This window comes from Vipera berus, assembly GCF_964194415.1.
Source record: "Vipera berus genome assembly, chromosome: 16".
Taxonomy (NCBI): Eukaryota; Metazoa; Chordata; class Lepidosauria; order Squamata; family Viperidae; genus Vipera; species Vipera berus.
The window spans coordinates 1,214,333-1,238,529 of NC_138219.1; the positions used below are offsets into that span (position 1 = coordinate 1,214,333).

The 24,197-nt window shown below is 53.1% G+C and overlaps 3 protein-coding genes across 6 annotated transcripts; 2 read left to right on the forward strand and 1 right to left on the reverse strand.

The window, feature by feature from the left end:
* The first annotated feature begins 1,158 nt into the window (after positions 1–1,158).
* On the forward strand, positions 1,159–7,854 carry NAXE (NAD(P)HX epimerase). Its single transcript, XM_081340190.1, has 6 exons — positions 1,159–1,366; positions 2,060–2,168; positions 4,628–4,738; positions 4,995–5,108; positions 5,528–5,675; positions 6,617–7,854. The coding sequence occupies exons 1-6, from the start codon at positions 1,230–1,232 to the stop codon at positions 6,817–6,819; spliced, it is 822 nt and encodes a 273-aa protein (XP_081196316.1). The 5' UTR covers positions 1,159–1,229; the 3' UTR covers positions 6,820–7,854.
* Positions 7,855–7,961: 107 nt separating this feature from the next.
* On the reverse strand, positions 7,962–17,354 carry UBQLN4 (ubiquilin 4). Of its 4 annotated transcripts, none has more exons than XM_081340189.1 (11): positions 17,145–17,354; positions 16,905–17,056; positions 15,839–16,083; positions 14,850–15,112; positions 13,361–13,519; positions 12,301–12,403; positions 11,488–11,627; positions 10,171–10,254; positions 9,831–9,946; positions 9,524–9,701; positions 7,962–8,684 (listed from the first exon to the last, which is right to left on the reverse strand). In XM_081340189.1, the coding sequence occupies exons 1-11, from the start codon at positions 17,319–17,321 to the stop codon at positions 8,529–8,531; spliced, it is 1,773 nt and encodes a 590-aa protein (XP_081196315.1). In that variant the 5' UTR covers positions 17,322–17,354; the 3' UTR covers positions 7,962–8,528. The 4 variants fall into 4 exon arrangements, with proteins under 4 accessions (XP_081196315.1, XP_081196312.1, XP_081196313.1 ...); XM_081340186.1 differs by having other exon boundaries at positions 12,301–12,523; positions 17,145–17,353; XM_081340187.1 differs by having other exon boundaries at positions 7,962–8,681; positions 12,301–12,523; positions 17,145–17,352.
* An 88-nt stretch (positions 17,355–17,442) lies between these two features.
* Positions 17,443–21,848, forward strand: LAMTOR2 (late endosomal/lysosomal adaptor, MAPK and MTOR activator 2). Its single transcript, XM_081340262.1, has 4 exons — positions 17,443–17,786; positions 18,915–19,077; positions 20,497–20,586; positions 21,655–21,848. Exons 1-4 carry the CDS (start codon positions 17,719–17,721, stop codon positions 21,709–21,711), a joined length of 378 nt encoding a protein of 125 aa, XP_081196388.1. The 5' UTR covers positions 17,443–17,718; the 3' UTR covers positions 21,712–21,848.
* The last annotated feature ends 2,349 nt before the right edge of the window (positions 21,849–24,197 follow it).

Genomic DNA, 24,197 nt, shown 5'->3' on the forward strand with positions numbered 1-24,197 from the left:
GGGCCCAAGATGCCCCCCCCCCACATCCCGCTCCCATTTTGGAATTTGCTTTCAGCCTTGGATGGGCAGCCCGGCTGGTCTTCTGAACTGAGGGATGAGGGTTTAGCCCAGTACAGTTTGTGAATCCAACCTTTGTCAGTCAGGGAGCCACAGCCGAGGGAGCCACAAATAAACACAGCACAGCAAGTGTCTGGATCTATTCATTTTCTCCTTGCCTCCAGGGACTCGGGAGGCTTCATACAGACTATTCACGCCACATCAGCCTATGCAACAATTTGCATCTTAGCTTTCTCCAGACTCTGAGCTTTAGAACATGCTTATTTATTTTTAGTCTGCCAACTTCTAAAGTATTGTTTCTCAGCCTTGGCAAGTTTTAGAGGTGTGGACTTCAACTCCCAGAATTCCCCAGCCAGATGTATATGTTCTTTATATGCTGGCTAGGGAATTCTGGGAGTTGAAGTCCACACCTCTAAAACTTGCCAAGGCTGAGAAACCTTGCTCTAAACCAGGGACAAGGGCCCCATAAGACTGCAAATGTAATAAAAAAAAAGGAAGTTTGTTATTTATACGCCTTAACTATACTACGCGTTTTGTACGGGGCCCAAGACAATTCCTCTTCGCTCAGGTGGCCCAGGCAAGCCCAAAGGCTGCCCGTCCCTGCTCGCATACGGGGCCCAGCTGACCCCCAGCAGCCCCGGGAGGACCTCCCCGTCCGCTCTCCGACCCTTCCCCGCCAACGGCGCCTCGAGGGCAGGAGAGGCTGCGCTCCTCCCGGGGCCGAGAGGGCAGGCGCGGCTCAGCTGCCCGCTTAACGTCCGCCCTGCGCGGCCAGGGGAACGAGGCTCCGTCGGGTTTCTTCCACCCCCCCCCCGGGAGCGCAACGGCCAGGCCCAGCGCCGCCAGCCAGCCTGGCGCGGAGGGACCGGCGCGCACAGCTCCGCCGCCGCCGCCGCGTCCTGCAGCCAGCTCCCTCTCGGCCCTGGCGGAGACCCGCCCGCCCGCCCGCAGACTCACAGCCGGAGGGAGCCCGGCCGCGCTGCGCCATCGCCGCTCGCTCCGCCTGCCAAGTTTGAATCTCCCGCGCCGCCGCCCGGCGCTGGCTGGGCCGGCCGCGGAGCTCCTCCCGGCGGGCGTGCTCTCCGGCGGCGCAGGCGGGCCCGACACTCGAGCCGCCCTCGGGAGCCACGCCCGCCGCCGGCCGAAGCAGGGAGCCTGCGCGGGCCTGCCGCATGTCCGGGCCGCGGCTGCTGGGCCTGGGGCTGCTGCTGTCCAGGGCGGCGGCCGCGGGGCACTGTCCGGCCGCCGCGCTCTGGCCGCCTCCCCGCGCCATGCAGAGCGCCGCCGCGCCCGGCCTCAAGTTCCTGGGGTAGGCGGCGGGCAGGAGGCGCTCTGGCCGCCCGGGGGGCGGCGGGGAAGGGCGCCGAAGGGAAGGCGAGCCGCGGAGGGAGGAAGCGGGGCCGGCGGCTGGGAAAGGCCCCGTCGCAGAGGCGGGTTTGGGCTGTGGAGCCCGGTCGCCCGTCTTTGCACGACGCACGAAAACGCCCCCCGAGAAAGGAGCGAGGGCTCAGCGGCTCCTCCCCGCGGAAGCGCTGCCCCGAGCCCGGGCCGGAGTTCGGTCGAGGCCGAAGCGCCTGGGGCGGCGGGCAAAAGGCGTAAGGAGCCGGTTAGTGCCCGGAGGGGCCGCACAAAGAGGAGGAGAGCAACGCCAGCCGGGCGCCCCCGGATCCTGAGAGACGCCGCAGCTTTTCTCAGCCGTTTCCTTGCCGAGACCTGGTCGAGCAGGCGGGCAGATCCGATCCGTCCAGTCTCCTCCGGAGCCAGGATCAGCTCGTGCTGGGTTTTCACCTCCCAACAAGGGCGAAGGCTGCGGGCAGCCCCGTCCTCGCCCGCCCAGGTGGCACAGAGTGCGCCAAGCAGCGCAGCCAGGAGGGGGGGAAGGGGCTTCAGGGTCCATTTGGGGACCGTGGAGCTGCCTCTCCGGGTAGTGGGCAGGGAACCACCCACGTGGATGCAACAGGAGTGAGGCCTGGGCTCAGCAGTTCCCTCCTGTCCCCTCCAGGCAGAAAGAAGCCCAGGCCATCGACCAGGAGCTCTTTGAGGAGTACAAATTCAGCGTGGACCAGCTGATGGAGCTGGCCGGTCTCAGCTGTGCCACAGCCATTGCCAAGGTAAGGGGGGGGGGCTCGCCTCAGCTGTGGAGTCTTGAGCAGTAAAGCTGGGTTTGTACATTTCTGGTGAGAGAGCAGAGCTGCGAGTGAAGGATGCTGGTATCCGAGCACCTTCCCATGTTCACGTGAAGGAGAGGGTTGTGTGCAGCATGGCATGATATAAAAATGCAGTATTTATATTACTGTGCAAACACAGGGTTGCATAGGAATTACAGAGCTTTTGGCCTGTGTTTGTATGTGTGCATGGGCAGTGTTTCCTTGAAAAGAAAGTTCTCCAAATAATTTATGTTTCTTATGGGATGAAATAAAAGAGTCATCTTTCATTTCTTTTTTTCAATAAAATATTTTATTATTTTCAGTTTTTGCAAATCATAAGTGCTTAGTAAACAGCGTGTTGTCTGGGTCCATTTGTTACTCAATAATAATGAATGAACCTTTATTGTCAAAGTACAACCATCTATACATTGAGATTGGAAGTGAATACATGTTTACTTCCTCGATATAGATCTATCCTACACAGACCCGTGCTTTTTTGATCCTCTCTTATTCCAGTAATATTTCTTCATTTTCCCAACACTGAGAAAATACAATTCTTACTACTATTAATACATGCAAGATTAAGTATCATCATATCTTTCTAGTATTATACATAATAAAAATAATATCAGTTTATAACATCTTTTCTAGCCGGCTCGTATCTCAATTGTATTTGCAATTAAGGTCCCCTTATTAAATCAATATCCTATCTTATTTCAATTTTAGTTTCCCATTGGTATTCAAAATATCTATCAGTTCTAGTTTTCTCAAAGTTAGTTACATTTGGGTGACCCAAAACTTCCCTTATATAAGCTATCCTAATGTTTTCATATTTCCCACATCATAGAAAAGTGTGCTATCCTAATTATAAATCATCTTCTAGTTATAATAATCTTTTTGTATCTAAGGATTATCTGTTCTTTTAGCCATATTCAAACACAAGTTTGATGGTATAATGCCCCATCCGATAGTTCAGATCCTCTATTTTCTTCAGTCTAACTCAGGGGTAGGCAACCTCGGCTCTTTTATGACTCATGGACTTCAACTCCAAGAATTCTTGAGTCAGCTGACTCAGGAATTCTGGGAGTTGAAGTCCATGAGTCATAAAAGAGTCGAGGTTGCCTACCCCCTGGTCTAACTCTAGCTTTTTTCCTTTGCCAGGTAGCTTTCCAAGTCAGTGTATTTAGATCGCCAAAGAATTCTTCTTCTATTTTTATAGATATTGTTTGAAATTAGGAGAGGGAATTTAGGTAAAGTATTCTTAGAGGGGAGTTCAACCCATTTATATTCATTAAACAACTCCCACTTTCCTTCTCCCTTGGCTTCTCTTTTCTTGTTTCCCAATTTCTAACATTTCTCTTAACAGCTCTATAATCTGTTCCATAAGATCTTCTTCCTTATCCTCAAGTATATTCTGAAATCCTGACAAGCAAGGTGCCTGTTCCATTTCCGGTATTATGACTAAGCCTTCCAGGTTTTTATTTCCCTGTGTCAGTCTGTAATTTCCTTCCTTTATATCCTCCGTCTTTGGATCAATTTCCTCTGATTTGTCTTCTGTTTTCTGAATTGCTTGTTCATTGTTTGTAGTCATTTTCTGAAGGCTTTCCAGTTGTAAGTTTAGGTTAAAGACTTGCTCATTTATGTTGTCTAAATTGCTTTTAATCTCATCATAGTTTCTTCTTGAATCTTTATGTGAAACAATTGCTTCTAGAATTCATTGTAGCATGGATTGCATTTCTTTCTGGAAGTTATTAGCTTTTTCTTGTTGGAGCATCACTCCTACAGCTCCTTGATATACTGGGCTGGGGGCTTCAGAGGAAAGTATTGGAGATGTGTTTTTTTACCACTTTTAGCTTGGTATAGAGCACCCATTTTGTTTCCCCCCTCTAAATATTCTGTCAAAACTATTGTATTACCCAAGTATTGGCTTTATCTAATATGACCAATCTTAGAGTCAATACAGCAATGTCTCACATAATTTTTATAGTCTTTGTATGTGGCCGTTATAATCCAATAGGTTCCAAGATAAAGGTCCACCGCTGAAAGCAATGTTTTGTAACAGTTCTTCAGTTCAGGGGTCCAAAACTTCAATCATCTTTCATTTCTTGATTTTTTTTTCTATCCTTTTTGGGGGAGGGCATAACTACCTTCCTTTTAAGTAGACATCAGTGAGGGGACTGGGAATATGAAGCAAATGTATAAAACTCCATTTATTGTTGAAGGTCACAAAGTCCAGGAGTCGTAAAACTGCATTTAGGTACAATTTTATCTATTTCAAGGAGCTTATGTATAGACGCATGAGGACTAGAACCCTTGCATGTCATTAGATTAGGAATCTTGACACTGTTTCCCGCTATCCCTTTTGTGTTTGTGGGTCTCCCAAGAAATTTGTCATTCTCAGGATGAACCTCTTTTCCCCCAAGGCATACCCGACCAGTACTTTCACCATCAGCCAGCCAGCGGTGCTGATCGTGTGCGGCCCTGGGAACAACGGTGGAGATGGATTAGTCTGTGCCCGTCATCTGAAAATGTTTGTGAGTGATTTGCACCTATCCCGGTTGAGTTTGTAAGTGCTGCTGGCAGGGAAAACTTGCAATGCACACACACACCCCCGGCAGCTGAGCCTCAGGCTTGCCAGCCTCTGTCCATGGAGGAGTGTTTGTGCCATGTTTGGATGGATGGCCTTCTGCCCATTGAGGAAGTCTTCTCACACTGTGGTTGCACAAAAGGCATCAAGGAACAAAACTGACCCCTTCCAGCACCAACAGATCAACCTCCTTGTCTTTGCAGGGCTACGAGCCAACCCTCCATTATCCCAAACGCCCCAACAAGCCACTTTTTGAAGGTTTGACCACCCAGTGTAAGAAGATGGAGATCCCGTTCCTCACAGAGTTTCCATCTGAAGTAAGTCAAAAAGGAAGAAAGTTGAGTTCCACCCATCTTCACGCTGCCAAGGTTGAGAAACAGTTCTGCAAGGGTGTGTTAGGGTTAATAGCAGCAGCACTTAGACTGATAGACCACAGCGCTTTACATCCCCCAGAGTCGTCATCTTTTCCCCCAACAATCTGGGTCCTCGTTTTACCGACCTCAGAAGGCTGAGCCAACCTTGAGCCAGTGGGAATCCAAGTGCTGGCAATACTGTGCGTTCTAACCACTGGGCCACCACAGCTCCTGTTTAAGGCTGGTGGGGGATTCTGGGAGTTGAAATCCACCCATCTTCAACTGCCAGGATTGAGAGCCCCCAGTTGGGGACGGCTGGGCTGAAGCATCTCCTCTCCTTCTGCAGCCTTGAGTTGTGTTCACACGTTTGACTTCCATCGCAGGCTGCCCTCATCGACGAGGTTTACGGCCTGGTGGTGGATGCCATCTTCGGATTCAGCTTCCAGGGAGCCGTGCGGGAGCCTTTCGGTACAATCCTGAGCACCTTGCAGAAGGTGACCATCCCTGTGGCCAGCATCGATATTCCTTCCGGTAAGTTTGGCCCAGCTGGGGCGAAAGGCCTGGGCTAGTCCATTCTTGGGGGTCGCACCTCATCCTCCTGCCCTTTGTTCTTCTGTTCCCCACCCAAATTTCCCTCCCAGAAATAAGCCCTGCTGAGCCCCAGAAATAATTTTGCCGGAGAGCAGTTTTGGAGAATTCAAGTCAGAATTTGGGCCAGTGCTGAGAAATTTAGCTTTTAACAGATTCTAGACTTGTAATTTGGAAGAGATAAAATAGTTTTTCCCCTTCCATTCAATTGTATCTGATTCTGAGGCTACCTGTAATATTCTTGGCAAGGTTTTTTTTGGGGGTGGGGGGGTTGCCACTGCCTCCTTCCTAGGGCTGAGAGAAAGTGGCTGGCCCAAGGTCACCCACTGGCTTTGTGCCAAGACGGGACTAGAACTCTTGGTTTCTAGCCTTTTGCCTTCACTACACCAAACTGCCTGTCAGAATACCATTAGCCTGGATTTTTTTCATAGCTGCAGTTTATTCCCCCCCCCAATACTACAAATGGTTAACTATTCAGAGTGGACATTGGTAATTAAAGCAGGATGCTCCAAAGTGGTCAATATCAACCCCTCATGGGCTAATGAGACTATTTCCTGTTATTATTCATAGTACAATTACTTAAAGTTGTATTTATTATTTTCACGTAATAAATCTTAGTGTGAAGCTTCATGAAGAGCTGATGAGCCGAAGAGGTGGTGACCCCCTGCTTTAGGCAAATTTGAAAGTGCAAAATGGAATCCTGCACTGACCACCAGCATCCTCTTTCTCCTCAGAGGCTCCGGGCTGTGCAGGGGGGGTCCACAGCCCTCCCCCCCCAAAACAAACGTGGGGAAGGGGGGGCGGTTTAACTCTTCTGACCTCACTCGAGTGTTGTTTGAATTTTTCATTTTCTCTGGTTCGGCCCCCTTTCCTCTGGTTGCCAGGATGGGACGTGGAGAAGGGGAATCCTGAGGGGCTGCAGCCAGACATGCTGATTTCACTCACAGCACCCAAGAAGGCGGCCCGGCACTTCCAGGGGCGCTACCATTTCCTGGGGGGCAGGTTTGTGCCCGAGGCCCTGCAGAAGAAGTATGCGCTCAACCTGCCGCCCTACCCAGAGATGGACTCTGTCCTGCGCCTCCCCTAGAGCCGGCCCTGCAGACCGCCAGACTCCAAGGCCCATCTGCTGGGGAAGGGGAGCTGTGGCTGGAGGGGGCAGTTCTGCAGGTCCACATCCTGACATCCCCCCCCCTTGAGGACAGATTAGATCTCGCTCCCAGAGCCAGGGAGAGGCTCGCTTAATTTGATTGCGTTTCAGATCTGTGCAAGGGAGCAGCTCTTAGTGTCTCAAGGAGGCTTAGTCGATGCTTTGTATAAACTGGATTTGGTCTTCCTTGAATAAAAATTAAGACGGGGAAAAGCTCGTTCCATCTTTGAAATCAGCGGTCTTTGCTAAGGTGATGGAGAGGCGGGAGCGAAGGCCCTACAAGGATGTGGAGAGGGGGCTCTTCACGAGAAGGTTGTGGCAGGGATAGGAAATGCTGTCTCGAGGACCCTTGGGGTGAGGAGCCTCTGGCCACCTTCATGCTGGCGAGCAGACACGGCTGAATAGGCCTGAATGGGCTTTTTTGAGGAAGGCAACGCGGTCCTGAGGCTCAGCCAAAAGTGGGATGGATTGGAAAATAACAGCAGTCAAATTCTCATCTCTTTGAAGAGAGGACTCAGAACAGGGTTTGCCGAGTGGAACAGAGCTTTGTACATCCTGCTTCTTCAAAGCCCAGGGAGCACAGGCTGAGCTCAGCAGGTAGTCGAGCGGTCTGCGAGGGGGGAACGGGCAGCAGAGTGAGTCCGAATGAACATTGGGCACTACGGGCCTGGACTGAAACGTTCAGATAAAAACGGCTGCAAGTTTGGGCTGCTGAACTTTCAAGACTTGGCGATTTCAAGCAGCTTGAACCAAACAAGAGACGGACACCCCAAAGTAGGTTGCTTTCCTCCTTTCTGTACCTCCAAAAACAGCCTCTAAGGACTTTGGATGGGAGGAGCAAGAGGCCACTAGATCAGAGAGAGCAAGGAGCCCAGACTGACCCCCTCAGACACACCAAGGAGAACATTGCACCCAGTGGGGTCCGGCCCTTCCAAGCACCCCTTTGTGTTGGGAGAACTCCAACTTCAGGCCCTTCCAGCACCCATCTTGGCAAGGGCAAAGTGAGGTTCCCCACTGCCAAACACACCAGCGGATACTTCCTACTGAGAGAGGAGAGTCACTGTGAAGGACAGGAGACCTGGTTATTTTTACTAGCATTTAATAATATTGTCCCATCTTTCTCTCTTCCATGAGACCCACTCTGGACAGGACGACCACCGCTGGCATCTCCTTGTGGTTTAGCTTTGGGTGGGAAGGGGGAAAAAAATCTAAGCAAAGGGCAAACTAATTGAACACAAGAGTTTGGGTTATCTAAAGTTATATTAATATGAACTAAAAGGAGGAGGAACCTAATTTTGAGAACAAAGTGGGGGCAGGAATAAGGGGAGGGGGAGAAACAGCTTCAAAACAGTCATGGGGCCTGGAATCCATGCACAATGCAGCATCTAAAGCAGGTGTACAACCTTAAGACCTCTGGAGTCCAACTCCCAGAATTCTGGGAGTTGCAGTCCACAAGTCTTAAAGTGGCCAAGGTTGGACAGCCCTGCTCTAAAGCATTTGGTGCAAGACTGGGCTGGCTGTACCGAATCGGAGCAATTTGGGTTCCAGTCCTTCAGGGATGGGCAGCGACCAGGGCTGGCTATGAACGTGGCTCGCCCCTGGACAGGTCCCCAAGAGCCTGGAGCACATCAGAGGCGCCTGGCGTGGTGTTAGGAAGCCTGGAAGCCCAACAGTCTTTCAATGGCGGCGTTGATGTCTCCTCCTGTGGCAATGAGGGCCTGGAGGTTGGCCTCGCGGTTGATGAAGCCCATAGCGCTCAGCTGCTCCAGCTGTTGTTGGAACCGGACTTCTGGGCTTTGCGCCTGCTGGACAAAAAACCCTCGTAAGTGGTTCAGCAACAGGGGTGGGTGTCAGTGTATCATCCTTCTTAACCGCTGTCCAAGTGGCATCACCTTCCAGCTGTCCAAGCTCTTATACACTATTCTGGCATCTGTAACCTTTAACTGGGCAAAACGGTGCACCGCGGGGAACCATCTTTAAACCAAAGTAGGTCAAATGGCTAATTTACAAAGGGAGTCCAAAATCCGGAGCCCACAACTCTTGTGGAATTGAAATTTGGTAAACCTTATGTAACATTTTATGGAATAAAAATTATCACAATAGTATGACATAATAGAAAATGTCACAAAACATTTCCTGTGGTCAACTGCTGACGTTACACAGTTCAACATGAGCTACTTTCAAGGCAGGTCCATCTCTGAATATTTCCCTGAATTTTTGGGAACTTTTCTGTTACATCAGAAGCATGGCCATGGTTGAAGCTGGGAAGGAAATATGCCTGAACCAAAGGCCCAAGAAGTCACAGGCGAACTAGTTGTTATATTTGCAAACCACCAAATCACTAAGGACACTGGCAGTTTACAGATAAGAACACAGATTAAAAGCCCACAAACTCATGAGAAACAAACATGAAACCAGACTATAACCAAGCCAAGTTGGGATGAAGGGCCAAATGCTCTCTGGAAGAGATTTGGGAGCCAGCCAAAGAGCCTGTGAAGTGCCCTGCCTGACTCTCATTCCAAGCTTCAAATGGAAAGGAACTTCCCGGCCCCCTTGAAGAGTGGGGGCTGAGAAAGAGAACCCCTGGAGGAGGAAGAGGGCAAATGCGGGTGGGGCACGAGGGGCCACCTCCACCACCGCCTACCTGAGAGTTGGCGCTGGCCAGGAGCTGGACCATGTGCTGCATGAGCTGCTGGGAGGGGTTACTGTCCCCAGCTGGGGAGGCGCTGGCAGGGGCCACGATGCCGGATACGGGGGGCTCTGGGACTGTTGTTCCTCCGGGAGAAGGTGCAGGGGGCTGCGGGGGCCCAAGGGATCCCAGACTGCAAGGCAAGAGCGCGTTTCTTCAGCAAAGAAGCAAGGCAGAGAGCTGGAGGCCCGTCTGCAGCCGCCGCCAGAAAGACGCCACTTTGACACTGTCCCCCAGGGCTGAATCCCGCAACCAGGCCCACCTGGGCACGAGGCCTGGGGCCTCCGTCTGCAGCGTCTGGAGGCCCTGCTGGATCTGAAGCAAAGCCTGCATGGCACGAGGGTTCGTCAGGATCGAGAGCGAGTCGGGGTTCTGCATCTGGGGGCGCAATAAAGAGCCATAAGCGAACCGCTAGTGTTTTCAGGGCCGCCGCCAAGGCAAGGAGGCTAGACCTCCTTGTGGGTCCGGTGCTTGGACCCAGAGCTGCAACGGGGGGGGGGGGGAAGGGGGGAGAGGAGGGGGGCTGAAACAGAGGGCTACGATTCCGGCCTCTCCTCCAGACTCAAATCTGCAGCCCCCACCAGCTTTCACCCCAGGCACACCTGCTGTAGGAAGGCGGGCAGCTGAAGGCGCAGCTGCTCCTGGAGGGAAGGGTTGCCAGAAAAGAGTGGAGCGTTGACCATCATCTGGAAGGAAAGAGAGGAGTCTGCCCTAGTGGGTGGAGCCCAAGCTCTTCCCTAACTACCCTCGCAGGAACACACCAGCGGAGACCACGGCACGTGGAGCTGTCTCCCCAACTTCATGGCAGCCTCACATTCCACAGCTGATACTATATTATGACAGGGCGTCCTCGTTTAGTAACTGGGACCTGCCACTTGGTCATTAAGTGAAGCTGAGTGAAACTGCAACTGTGTTACGCTCTGACTTCAGATTTCCTTTGCTTCGTAGACCTTCGAAGGTCGTCAAGGTGAGGCTTGGCCACAAAGTTAGGTTTTTATCACCATCGTTAACTGCAAATGGTCACTAAACAGGACCACCTGTATTTACCTTAAGAAAACCACTTTGCACTGCGGTGCGGGTCTGGATGGGAAGGAACAGACTCAGGCTGAACCCCTCCAAGACCAAGTGGCTGTGGATACCGGCATCTCGTATTGTCCAACATGTTCCATGTCTTTTGATGGGGGGAGGGCTATTGCCCTCCTCAGAAAGGGCCCGCAACTTGGGTGTCCTCCTGGATTCACGGCTTAACTTGGAAGACCATCTAACTGCTGTGACCAGGGGGGCCTTCGCAAAGGTTCGCCTGGTGCGCCAGTTGGGCCCCTTTTTGGACCGAGATGCCCTATGCACGGTCACCCATGCCCTTGTCACTTCTTGCCTGGATTACTGTAATGCTCTCTACATGGGGCTGCCCTTGAAGTGCACCCGGAGGCTTCAGCTGGTGCAAAATGCTCCCACAGAGTCGGCCTCCTCAGGGTTCCGTCAGCCAGGCAATGCCGGCTGGCGACCCCCAGGGGGAGAGCCTTCTCTGTGGGCGCGCTGACCCTCTGGAATGAACTGCCTCCGGAGCTGCGGACGGCCCCTGACCTTCAATCCTTCCGCCGTGACCTGAAGACCTGGTTGTTCCAACAAGCAGGCCTGGACTGACTACGCTTTTAAATTTGGCTTTTATTAGGTTAAATTGTCATTTATTTATTACATCCATTGTTTAATTCTTTTTTAAATTTTGTACTTTGTTTTGTAATTTTTTATTGTTGTGAGCCGCCCTGAGTCCTTGGGGAGAAGGGTGGCATATAAATTTAATAAATCTCAATCTCAAATGTAACGCAGCAGAGGGACAACTGTGTCGGAGATTTACAGCATCCGACTAGCTCCGGTGCTCCCTCGACAGCCCAGCCATGGGGGGAAAGAGCTGCAATCACCTGAGCGGCGACCTCCGGGTTCTGGGCGAGCGTCTGCAACATTGTGCGCATGTAAGGCGCCGAAATGGCGCTCTGCATCAGCTGAGGATTCTCGGAGACCTGCTGGAGGAGCCCCTGCATCTCCGGGCTGCTGAACATTCCTGTGGGGTTGGGAGAGGAGAGTCTTCTATGGGGAGTCACGCCAGAGCAAGAATTCCCCCCACAAAAGCCAGAGAGAGGGGGGGTGGTATTTGGGGGAAGAGAGATGGAAATGGATGTTTATGTCATGCCCATCTGGGAAACACAGAAGGCGCTGAAGAAAATGCCATTACTGCCATTTATGGACGATTATCAACCCCCCCCAGGAATAAAGGGTGCCACGGGAAACCGTACAATCTCAGGCAGAGGCAAAATACCGAAAGAGGAGCAGGACTGAGGCAGCATTAGGGGCTGGGCTCTGTGAGGAAGGAGAGTCTTTCTCTAGAAATGGGGGGGCATGTGAGGGGTTTCACTCGTTTTCACGTCCATGCAACCCCCGCCCCACCCAGCGGCCTTCAGTTCCCAGCAGCCATGGCCAGAGTTGGTTCAGCAGCTGGTTCACCTTTCCGCCTCTCTATGAATGCTGCTTTGCCCAAACTACACTGGGTTGCGTGAGAAAGAGACGTTTCGCTTGAGGAGTATTCCAGATGTCACCCATTCGCCTTTCCTAAAACCGCAGAGCGCCCCAGCGCAAGAGGCATGATGCTGCACGGGGGCCCCTTGGAAGGAAAGGTGATGGCACTGGGCCAGAAAGGCCGGCGAGGCTGCCCAACTGCCTCCTGGCGAGGGCCATACCTGATCCCAAAGCAGCTGCGTTGACCCCCAAAGGGTTGGAGACAGTGGGTGTGCTCCGGCCTGGGACGGGCTCAGGGCCTCCTTCGTTCTCCGGCTCCTGGCCCTGAGAAGCAGGAACAGGATTCCAAGGGTTGGGCAACGGCTCCCGGTTCTCTGTCCGCACAGGCTGGGCGTTTGGGGTGTCTGAGCTCCCAGAGAGCGTGGAGAAGGGATTGCTGCCAAACTAGAGAAGAGAATGGCACAGGACTCGTGCATCCTCCCTCAGTGCTGCCTCCTCGCAATTGTGATGGGAGAGCAGCAGGTGAAGGACTGATCAGAAAGTTTTCTCTTTATAAAGGTAAAGGTTCCCCCGCACATACGTGCTAGTCGTTTCCGACTCTAGGGGCCGGTGCTCATCTCCGTTTCAAAGCCGAAGAGCCAGCGCTTGTCCGAGGACGTCTCCGTGGTCATGTGGCCGGCATGACTAGACGCCAAAGGCGCACGGAACGCTGTTACCTTCCCACCGCAGTGGTCCCTATTTTTCTACTTGCATTTTTTACGTGCTTTCGAACTGCTAGGTTGGCAGAAGCTGGGACGAGTAACAGGCGCTCACTCTGCTACGCGGCACTCAGGATTTGACCCACCAAACTGCTGACCTTCTGATTGACAAGCTCAGCCTCCTAAGCCACTGAGCCACCACGTCCCTTTTTCTCTTTATAGAAATCTACAAATATGTGGGATCTGGCTAATCTCTGTTTGCAATCGGACCCTGTAAAGCAGAAGCAGAATCCATTTTCTGAGCAGATCAACTAATATCAGGTGAAACAGGCCTTGGCCCTCCCCTGGATCACGAGAACCACCACCGAGGAAAGCAGCTAAGCCCGGCTACACGTGAATTTGCCATTAGGAAGGCCATTCTAGGCTACAACAAACTGGGTCTTCATTACAATCCTCTCCAAGGAACAACTGTGTGTAACTTTAAAATTCACCCAAGTCGTGAGTCCCTGCTGGTCACGATTAAGACTCTGTTGTTCTAATTAGCAGCTGAAAACAGCACTCCACAAAGCACAGCCATGCACACCTGATCCCTGGCAGCGCTGAACATCGGTTCCTGGATATCCGTGTACATGCGCCGCAAAGCACTGTACCCTCCGGGAACACTCTCCAAGTTGCTCAGGGCTCGGTCCTGGTTGCGCATCATCTCTTGCATCATGGCTGGGTTGCGCGCCAACTCCATGGTCTGAGGAGAGAGACAGAGGACCTAAGCCAACCACGGGGAGCCACCTTGCTCGGCATCGCCTTTTTTGTGGCATGAGGCACAACAGCCAGCCAGCAGTGCCGAAGTAGAGTCACCTGGTAGGGGAGGTGGGTGGCATAAATATTACGCTATTTAATTAATTAAATGCAGCCTTCACTTCTTGCAAGAAGCAAGGATTGATCATCATTGAACCAGCTTCTGGAGTTGGCGGCAGAGCAACTGAAAAATGAGCAAGCAAGGGAGAGCGAAACTCAGAGACTAGGGTCCAAGCTGACAGGATAGGTACACAATCCTGTTTGGAAAAGCAGTTGCACCTGTTGCTCTGCTTCCGGAAATAGGCTGGACAGAAAAATGGTTGGTCAGGGTCTTAAACAACAATTCATTAACACACACCTCAGCAGTCTGCAGGAGGACTTGAATCTTGGACTGCCCAGCGAGGGAGGGGAATGAAGAGAAAGCAGGGAAGATGGAAAAGGCTTCCAGTACGCAGAGGACGGCCAGATCAAGAAAGAGGAACAATCAACATGGCTGAAGCCTACAGGGCAGAATTCCTTCACCCAGCCTGATCCATCCATCCCACTCCCCGAAGCGCAGAAGCCCAGCCAGACACAGGAGGGTGAGGCCGCGGAAGGCTTCCACACAAAAGCTCTGCCCCGAGACGCAAAGCAGTGCTTGGCTGCACATTCCCCACCACCTATTTCTCCCACCGCCTGACCAACTAAGTCCACCTGGCAGGAGTCGTCCAAGAGACAAACAAAACCATCACCGCCACTCTGAGCCAGCGCCCAGTCTGTCCCACATCACATGGCACAGCAACCAATCGGATCTCTCTGGCTCTCAAGGGCTTCCAGCCCAGAGATGGACTCAGCATCACCCAGACTTTCCTGGGGGGTGAAATTCCCCACTGCGGAGGGAAGCCTGGCATTGGGGCCGACCTGAATCGCCAGGGCGTCTGCAGCACCGGCCTTCCAACCCTGAGGGCTGCCAAAGGGTGAGCTTGAGGCTCTGCTGCCCCTCCCCCCCAGCAAGGCATCGTGTGACTGGTGGATCAGCTGGGCAAGCCCTACTGAAAATGTTCCCTCCTTCCTCTCTGCTTCAGGTATCCCCCAAAGACGCTCCGCCTATCAGGAGCAGGCATCATGTGACCACCCGTGAGCCACAAACCAGTCAATGGCGCAGAGAAGCTCCTGTACTGGTTGGGAACTGCCAACTGTTGCAGCTGAAGGATGCTCACAGGCCGTGCTGCTCACCCCTGCCTTGGTCTCACCTGTAAAGGCAGCCAATCCCACGAAACCAAGGAGAAGGTGCCCACCTGGCGCATCAGCTCAGGGTTGTTCAGCATGTGGCTGATCTCCGGGTTCCGTTCCATCAGCTGCTGCATCTGGGGGTTGGCCGTGATCGTCCGCCTCATGAAGTCTGGGTTGGACATCATGCTTTGGACCAAGGGGTTCTCCATGATCTGGGACAGCATCTCTGGATTGGACATCAGCTGCCGCTGCATCTGCTGCTGAAGCTCCATGAAGTTTGCCGAGCCCATCCCCAGGTGGCCAAGCCCAGCAATGCCCCCAAAGCCGGCTGGGAGAAGGCAAGGAGGAAAGGAACAGCAGCTCAGACAACGACCTCGCCTTGCCGGCATCCTCCCATCAAAGGCTAGGAGGGAGGGGGCAAGGGGGCACAAACAGGCAAGAGAATTATGTGAGGGGGAACTGGGAGAGGGGAGTGGCAGGTTGAGGAAGACCAGACAGGCAGAACCAGTTTGTGCCAGCACTCAAGGCCAGCCCCCCTCCGAGTGGAATGTGGATTGCCCCAGACCTCTCAGTGATTCTCAGAACAGCCATGCAGCTCTTCATTGGCTGAAGACGAACTGGTCAAGGGGAGGGGAGGGGGGGAGGGCCGGGATTCCTAACCTTTCGTGTGGGAATCTTAGTTCTAGCCTGACTTTACTGCAGACAGCAACTTTTAGTAAAAGAACCCATCACTTCACCCAAGTGGAGTCGAGGGTCTCTCTTGCCTAAGGGATCTGACAGAGGCAGGTCTGACAGCAGGCTGGGGGCTGACTACCCAGATCTGGTCTGGAGCAGAGCTTAAGGAGAAGCAGGCAAACCATCTCCTAAACATCTGGCCGTCTATCCATCATTCCTGCCTGTAGGTACTTGAAAGGGGGTCCTTCATCATTGTCTTTGGATGGATGACCCCGCCGTAGAGCCACTGAGACATCGGCAACTCAGACACCCCAAGAAGGAGCGTCTACCCCTGAGCTGCTTTCTAAGAGCTCTGCCAGTCAAGCGATCTCCTACTTACACAGGATGGAGGTGGCGCCGCTGGGCGTTCCTTCCCCAGCTGAGCCCGGCGGGCCTCCCAAAGGGCTGCTCCTCCAGCTGCTGTTTCCCACGTCTGAAAGGCCGCTGCTGGAGGTGGATGGCTGGGAGGGGGTCGCAGGTGAAGCAGGAGCTGCGGAAGGGGCCAGAACTACCCCAGGGGCAGGCAAAGCAGTGGCGGAGGGGACAGGAGGGGAAGCCGCTGTCACCCCGGGAGGTTCTTGCACCCTACAAATCAAGCAAGACATGAAAATCACCACTGGGGAGGCAACCCCTGGCTGAGGTCCCAAAAGGGGGCAGGATGGGGGACGTAAAAGATATTCCAACTTAGGAGTCTGTTCCGGGGGGGGGGGGTGTCAAACTCAGGTTTGTGAAAGATCCTTGGTGCTTTTCTGAACTTGGTTGTTTCCTTGCAGACATTTCATTACCCTAAGTAGGTAACATCATCTTAGGTTTGTATTTATCATTTCCCAGGGGAAAACAGCCGAAGCAACGGACGGAAAACAATCAACCTAAAACTAAGGAGAAACTTCCTAACGGACAGGACAATTAACCAGCGGAAGGGTTTCCCTCCAGAGGCCGTGGCTGCTCCATCACTGGAGGCTTTTAAGAAGAGACTGGACAGCCATTTGCCCGGAAGGGTACGGGGTCTCCTGCTTGAGCAGGGGGATGGACTAGAAGACCTCCAAGGTCCCTTCCAACTCTGTTCTTCTGTTCTTCTTGTGAAGTGGTCAACAACCAGAAAGAAGCCCACCGGAGCCATTCCCGGGGCTGTTCTGCTGCTTGTGCCCGAGGGGCGGGCAGGGAAGGCAGAGGCTCTGCTCAGGTTGGCCCTCCCGGCAAAGGACCTTCCGCCCTTTCAGTGCAGCCCGAATGCCGCATCCTCCGCCTGGCCCGAAGCAGAGGCAAGGACGCACACACACACACCCGACCCCCCCTGTCGATGCGTGTCAGCTGAACACGCGACCCGATTCGCACAACCGGGCGGAGGAGGCCGGGCAGGAACGCTCCGCCTGGCGGCGGGAGGGGAGGCCGGCCGGGGCTCTCACTTCTGCGGGGTCTTGATGACCAGGTGCACCGTCAGCCCGTCCTTGACGCCGTGCTGCAGCAGCGAGTCGCCGTCCTTCAGGATCTTCCCCGCGAAGATCAGCACCAGCTGCTCCTGCTTGGCCTTGAAGCGCCGCGAGATCTCCTCCTTGAACTGGGCGGGGGGGGGGAGAGGCCGGGTCAGGCAGGCCGCAGCGACGCCCCCCCCCGCCCCCCCCGCCGCCCCCCCCGCCCCGCCGGACCTCCCTGACGGAGACGCGCTCGCCGGTCACGATCTCCTCCTTGTCCTTCGGCGTCTTCACCGTCACGCGGATCAGGGCGCCCGTCGCGGCGGCCGTGGCCGCGGGCTCGCCTTGCCCCCCGCCCGGGCCCGGCTGCGAGGAGGAGGAGGAGGCGCCGCCGCCGCTCAGCTCCGCCATCTTGGCCGAGGGGGAGCGCAGAGCGGTGCCGGCGGGGCACTTCCGGCGCTCTGGGCGCCGCTCCGGAACTCTCGGAGGGCCGCCGGCGGAGTTCATAGTTCACGGGCGGGGTTATTCCGGGAAGTCCGGAGCGCCGCGTCCCTCCTCCGCCTGCTACGCGCAGGGCCGGGGTCGCCTGAGGGACGCGCGGCGCAGCGAGACGAGCTCCCAGAACGCCCCGGCTGTCCCGGAGGACAGAGGCGCGCGGATAGAGCGGCGCCGGGGAAAGGCGGGAATAACCGGAACGGGAAGAGCCGGAACTACAACTCCCGGCGTGCAGCGAGGGTGCGGGCCCGGTCAGCTGAGGAAGCCGGGCGCCGGAGTGTTGCCCGTCCGCCCTCCCTCCCGAGCGCGGAGCATGCTGCGCCCCAAGGCCTTGACGCAGGTGCTGAGCCAGGCCAACACGGGAGGCGTCCAGAGCACCCTGTGAGTCCCCGGCCTGCTCTTCCTGCCCGGACCGGCGCTGGCTGGGGCCCCGCGGAGACGCCCCTTTGCCGCGGGGCGGTGGGGGGGGCGGATAAAAGGGGTCTGCGCTGCACGTGTGTACGCGGAAGGACGGCAGGCGCAGCCGAGGAGCCGACAGAGGAAGAGGCGGCTGCAAGTCGGAGTTATTCTGCATTTTATGTTCTTCAGAGTTCTTGTAAATGCCGTACGGGTAGCCCTCGGCTTACCCCCCCAGTGGAAGCCCAACCTTTCCTTTGCTAAGTGAGACTTTTGTTAAGTGAGTTTTGACCCATTTCACGTTCTTGCCCCAATTGTCGAGTGAATGACGGCAGTTGCTAAGTAAGCCTACCTTCTGCGTTCAGTTTGCTGGACAGAAGGTCACCAAAAGTGATCAAACGGCAATATGAGCCAGTTGCCAAGGGGCTGAATTTTGATCTCGTGACCGTGGGGATGCTGCAATGGTCCTAAATGTGAAAAAAGATCATAAGTCACCTTTTCCGGTGCTGTTGTAACTTTGAATGGTCACTAAATGGTTGTTGTAAGTCGAGGACTAGCTGTAATTCTGAAAGAGATTTCATGATTGGCATTTTTTTCTCTGGATCAGTGTTTCTCAATCTAGACAACTTTTAAGATGTGTGGACTTCCACTCCCAGAATCCCCACTGAAGTGTAGTGCTCCAGGGGCAAAAAGAAGCAAGGCCTCTTTAAGGAAAGGGTGGAAGAGTCAGGATCAGAAAAAGGAAAGAAGGCGAGGTTGTCGGAATAGAAGCGAATCTGAGGGCTAATCCACATGGAGCCCCATTTCCATCTGTCCTGTTTGCCAACGTTCATTCCCTAGAGACTAAAATGGACAATGTGAAATTTGAGCGGGCCACGAACAAGGAGTATATATCGGAGGTGGTGACCCTTTGAGAGCTGTATGCAACGAAATTTCATTTTGATGTATGCCGATTGGTGTACATTCAAAGTGACAATAAAGTTATCATCATCACTCTTGCACTGCATTCTGGGTTAAAGTTATACAGTACTGCATGGTGTTTCTGTGGCAGCATATACGTAAACTGTACATTGCCTAATCTGTTTGTTTTGCCATTCTTGTCTCCTCCTCCAGCCTTCTGAACAATGAGGGTTCTCTTCTCGCTTATTCCGGTTATGGAGACACGGATGCCAGAGTCACAGCTGCCATAGCCAGCAATATATGGGTGGCCTACGACAAGAATGGGCACCAAGCATTCAACGAGGACAATTTAAAGTTCATCCTGATGGACTGCATGGTAGGCACCCTACGATTTGATTTTCTCTCCGGCTGTTCTTCTCAGAAGCCTCTGCAACAGGGCTGAGCAACTATGGCCCCTTAACGACCTGTGGACTCCCAGAATTCTGGGGCTCTAGTTGGCCACCCAGTGAGGGTCAGGTCTGCTTTGTCCACCCCCCTGAAGCTTTGCACCGGCACGCCACAGGGCTGTGTGCTTAGCCCCTACATGTACTCTTTATACACTTATGATTGTGTATCATCTGACCCATCCACTGTGATAATCAAGTTCGCAGATGATACAACTGTGGTGGGTCCTATTACAGGTGGGGATGAGACAGCATATAGGGCGGAGGTACAAAAACTATCCATATGGTGTAGTAACAGCAACTTGCACCTAAACATTGGCAAGACGAAAGAGATGGTGTTAGACTTCCAGAGAAAAAAGGAGGAACCTGCCCCACTTTACATCGGGGAGGACTGTGTAGAGAGAGTTTTCTCCTTTAAATTTCTGGGAGTCTACCTCTGTGAAGATCTGACCTGGAAAGTTAACACAACCCAGGTGGCTAGAAAGGCCCAACAGAGGCTTCACTTTCTCAGGGTCTTGCGGAAGAACAGGATAGAACAACGGCTTATGACCCTCTTTTACCGGTCTACTATAGAGAGCATCCTCTCACACTGTATTGTGGTTTGGTATGCTGGTCTGACAGCCGCAGATAGGAAAGTATTGCAGAGGGTAGTGAGCACAGCACAAGACATTGTGGGCTGTTCCCTGACACCACTGGATGACCTCGCCAGGGCCCGCTGCCTTGGAAGAGTGAGGAAGATTCTCAGGGATGACTCACACCCTGGACGGTATCTCTTTACTCTCCTACCATCCGGTAGGAGATATAGGAATATAGCCAGCCGTACCAACAGGCTGAAAAATAGCTTTTATCCGTGGGCTGTTAGGCTTTTAAATGGGACATAATCTTATGCAGAATTGACTTGGGAGGCCGGTGTGTGGTGTAGTTGGTTCGCATGGTGTGGTGGGATGGAGGGTTTGTTGTCTCTGTGTGTTGGGGGGAGAGAGCAGGGGGGGGGAGGCTCAGCTAATCTCAATGTACACATGTTGTACTTTGACAATAAAGGTTTATTATTATTATTTCACCCCTGCTGTGGAAGGCTGGAGGGTGATCATGCCTGTTTCAGTCCTGTACCCAGATCTGAAATGCAACTGCAAGGGATCCAGTAATCTGCTTCCCGCAGAGTTCTGTCAAGTAGCAGTGTGACCACTTTCTCAACAACCTACCTTATAAAAGAAACACTGGAGACAGGGTGAAAGTTGTCCCAAGTGGCTAAAGTGGAGGGGTGCTCAGGGGTGACCCCTTTTGAGGGCTAAGCCAAGAGATTTCCAGTTGGGAATTGCTTCTCTTAGCTCCCTTTTTTTTCTAAAATCCAGGAGGGCCGTGTGGCAATCACCAGAGTTTCTAACCTGCTGCTGTGCATGTATGCGAAGGAGACGGTGGGCTTTGGCATGTTGAAAGCAAAGGTAAGGGGGAAGAAAAATGGAAAAGACGGGGGGGAAAATATAAAGAAATGGATTCTGATATTCTTCACCGCAATTATAAGTAAAAATATACTTCTATTTCTCTTTCTATAGTTTGTCTCATCATAAAAATTGTAGATCACAGATTCATTTTGTTCATTTCTACACAAATAGTCCATAAGAGGCTTCCTGTTCAATAAATTAGACCCATCTTCTTTGTGAGGGGCTTATTCCTGCATGTGGAATTGGACTTCAAAGAGTCTTTGGAGTAATATTTTCAGTAATATTCCACGACAGGCTTATACATGGTTATTTTAAGTACTGGATTATGGAATTAATCCTATTTCCTGGATTCTCACGATACACTTGTCAAAAATCCACGTCTTAGGAAAGAAGAACTCTTGGAGCCAGGATTGTCCAAGCAGGAACTTTTACTAAAACATGATTGTCAGTGGAAAATCTAGACAGGATCTGGAAATTGTGTTGCAGATTGGTACTTTTAAAATGTCCCCGAATAAAACCCCTTCCCCTCAGTCCATTTGGTCAGTCCCGGATCAATTAAGGATCAGGTGTCAACCTTCCATGGGAACAGGGATCTTCCATGCCTTTACAACATTTACTTCCTCCCCGGAGATACAAACCAGAATCTCTCCCCCCTCCCCCTTCTTTGTTCTTCTCAGTTCAAAGGTTCTTTCCCTGGTCTTTGATGATGGCCTCCAGGCAGGCTGAATAAACAACCCTGCATCTAATGGATAGGGATGGCCAATTAACATCTTCTCTTCTCCTCCTTGGGAATGGCAGAATCCAGTAAAGGGGGGAGATTTAGGGTTGCACAGATAGGGATTTAGGAATGGAATATAAATGGATTCTGACAGCTGCACCGCCATGGCCCTCACCATAAGACTAAAAGGGAGGTAGCCGTTCCATGTTTTAAAATTGGGCAAATCCCTCCAGGAAAGTTTAGAATAGGCGTTCTCTCTCTCTTCCCAGCAGCAAGACTGTAGCAGAGATCTGCAGGCGAGTGGAAGCCGGGCTCTCTTGACAGGCCAGCATTTTCCCTTCTCTCTGCAGGCTCAAGCCTTGGTGCAGTACCTCGAAGACCCCCTGGCCCAGGTGGCTGCTTCCTGACGGGACCTGGTCGGCCTCTCAGTCTGGCGAGTCCTGCCTCCCAGCAGACCCTGAAGGGCGCCGAGCGCCGACTGGGTGCTTCTTTCAGACACGAGAGGGACCCGACAAAGGAAATAAAGGATGTTCTTAGCAGCTTTTCTCCGCCTGAGGATGGATGGATGGGGCTGGGGTGACCTCAGGGCGGACCGAAGGGGAGAGAATTGGAGCCATCGTTCCAGAAAGAAGGAACTGGAGCCTGGCGGGACAGGTTCCCATTTACCTGGGAGCCCAGGTAGTCCTCGACTTACAGCCATTCATTCAGCCGCTGTTGCAGCGTGGCTGAAAAGGTGACGATCCTTGCAGCACCCCCACTATTTGCCACCTTCCCAGCCGACTTCTGACAAGCACATGATCACCGCCCAGATCTCCTCTCTGAGAAATACGAGATAAGAACTGGGGATTTGCTTAACAGCCCTGGCCAAAAAAGGCCACAAACTCAGGTGCGACTTGCTTAGCAATGGAAATTCTGGTCCCAATTTTGGTCATAAGTCGAGGACTATATATCCTGGGGAAGGGCAGGAGCCCCTCTTTAGTTGAGGTTCCTAAGTTTGAAGGCAGTACCGAAGGCCACCACTTGGTGTCACCCAAGACTCGGGAAGATGATTCCACTCCTTTCTCCTTGCTCCTCCCGCTTGATTTCAGATCTGCCTCCTCACTTGCTGGGCACATCTCTGCTCTAAAGGACCCTTTTCCCAGGGACTGGCCGACGCTGTGCCTTGGGAAAGACCAGAAGGGAGCCTTCAAGTAGGGGGGAGTGGGAGGGGTCCTAAAGTTGGACTTGCAAATTGGGCCGCTTCAACCAACCACCCCGAGCGGAGATGGCTGGAAGGAGATGAATTCTCCCTTCCCCCATTCTCTCTTGGTTCCCCTGCAGACCTCCTTGGAGCATGAATGGCCCCTCCCCGGGTAGGGTGTGGGCTTGGCTTCTGTCTGTTGCAGGGAGAGGCCTGGGGGAGGGGGGGAGTTTCACGGGGTTTCCAGTGCCAAGACTGGGTGGGAAGCTGCACCTGCCACCCCTTCCTCCTTAGTTCTGTTGTGCCAGTCTTGAGGGGCGAGGCAGTCCTGAGTCACCTCACTGGGGCCTCTCCTATCACTCGGAAGCCTTGACTGCCAATTCCAGAAGCTGGGAAAGGCTTCTAGCCATGCAAAAAGTCTCCGCTGGAGCTTCTGGCTGACCGAGAAATAGGAAGAGCCTTCCAGGTGTCTCCCGCACTACCCAGAAACCTCTTCCAGCCCCTGAAACAAGAAGCAAAGCAGTGAAATCATCACAGGGACCAGAAGGAGAGAACTGAGGTAATTCAGATAAGCCCTTAAACCATCAAGGGAGATACGGAGCAGAGAATTGTCCTTCTTATCTATTGGCAACGAAAGTTTTCAAACTTTCCAATGTAGGATTACGAATAGAATTTCTTAAAAATCCGGGTGACCGGCCTTCTGTTTTCACACTGGATCTCAAAGTGCTTTACAGTAATGCCATAAAAGATAGGACAGTAACGGTGGAAAATAAAAACCCGAAAATCCTCTCCCGCAGTCATCTGCTGAAGCTCAGGAACAGCCTGGCCCCCCTCTCGATGCTCAGCCTGGCCTTGGCCGATGGGGGGGGGCGTCCAGAAGCATGCACAGCTGCTGGCGTTGATCAGGAGACTGGCTGTCACTCCAGCTGAAGCTGCTCACTGGTGTTCTTGGCCAGCAAAGTCAGCTTTTCAGAGAAACGGCTTTGCCCACTGCCTGTTCTGCAAGGCCAGCGCACGATGCCCAGCCCTGGAACGGGGACCATTTGAACAGCCCCAGTCATACCAAGATCAGCTTCTCGGTCAACTGGCTCTCTTCCAGCCTTGGTCAGTCATGCACAGCCACACCCGCTTTAGTGGTGGCAGAGACGTGGCTGACTGTCGCCAGCTTGCGTGTGACATTCCGAGATCCCCAAGAGCGATAGCACCGGGCACAGATGCAGCGGGCAATGGGCTGCGTTCTAGCTTCCCAGAGCACCTCTGCAAATGACTGGCAGAACCTGCCGGTGCAGAGACCTTGCCACAACTCAGCTCAAGGAAACTTGGCTGTGGGCAGGAGGGGGGCACATCACCCCCTAACAGCAAGCAGGGTTAACTCCAGACCTTGCAGGTCTTCCAGAGTTTCCAGCTGGAGTGCTAAATGTGCCTTTTGCCCACAACGGGGCTTTGTGTAACGAGATGGCAACCTTGGGAACCCTTGGTCTCCAAAGAGGGTGTTTCAGGAATGGCCACCCCGTGGCCTGTTGATGCCAGGGGTCACATTCGCCCTCACTAGGGTACACCAAGCCACTCGGGGTGTTAGTTCCCATCAGCCACAGGTGGCATGGGCTGTGGCAAAAAACGGAATCATACGAGGTGTGCCAGCCTGCCCTCTTCTTACCAATCACACCAAGTACCAATCCGTATTTCAGGCTGAGGAAAAAAAAGTAGGCAACA

Bases quoted from the DNA above. Each gene is read 5' to 3' on its own strand.
- LAMTOR2 (XM_081340262.1), top strand. From the start codon at position 17,719: ATGCTGCGCCCCAAGGCCTTGACGCAGGTGCTGAGCCAGGCCAACACG. The intron at 17,787-18,914 runs GTGAGTCCCCGG...CTCCTCCTCCAG, and splicing joins GGAGGCGTCCAGAGCACCCT to CCTTCTGAACAATGAGGGTT. The intron at 19,078-20,496 runs GTAGGCACCCTA...TCTAAAATCCAG, and splicing joins TCATCCTGATGGACTGCATG to GAGGGCCGTGTGGCAATCAC.
- UBQLN4 (XM_081340186.1), bottom strand. From the start codon at position 17,321: ATGGCGGAGCTGAGCGGCGGCGGCGCCTCCTCCTCCTCCTCGCAGCCG. The intron at 16,084-16,904 runs GTGAGAGCCCCG...CTTGATTTGTAG, and splicing joins GTCATCAAGACCCCGCAGAA to GGTGCAAGAACCTCCCGGGG. The intron at 10,255-11,487 runs GTGATTGCAGCT...CTTTCCTTCCAG, and splicing joins ACCCGGAGGTCGCCGCTCAG to ATGATGGTCAACGCTCCACT.
- NAXE (XM_081340190.1), top strand. From the start codon at position 1,230: ATGTCCGGGCCGCGGCTGCTGGGCCTGGGGCTGCTGCTGTCCAGGGCG. The intron at 4,739-4,994 runs GTGAGTGATTTG...TTGTCTTTGCAG, and splicing joins CCCGTCATCTGAAAATGTTT to GGCTACGAGCCAACCCTCCA. The intron at 5,109-5,527 runs GTAAGTCAAAAA...CTTCCATCGCAG, and splicing joins TCACAGAGTTTCCATCTGAA to GCTGCCCTCATCGACGAGGT.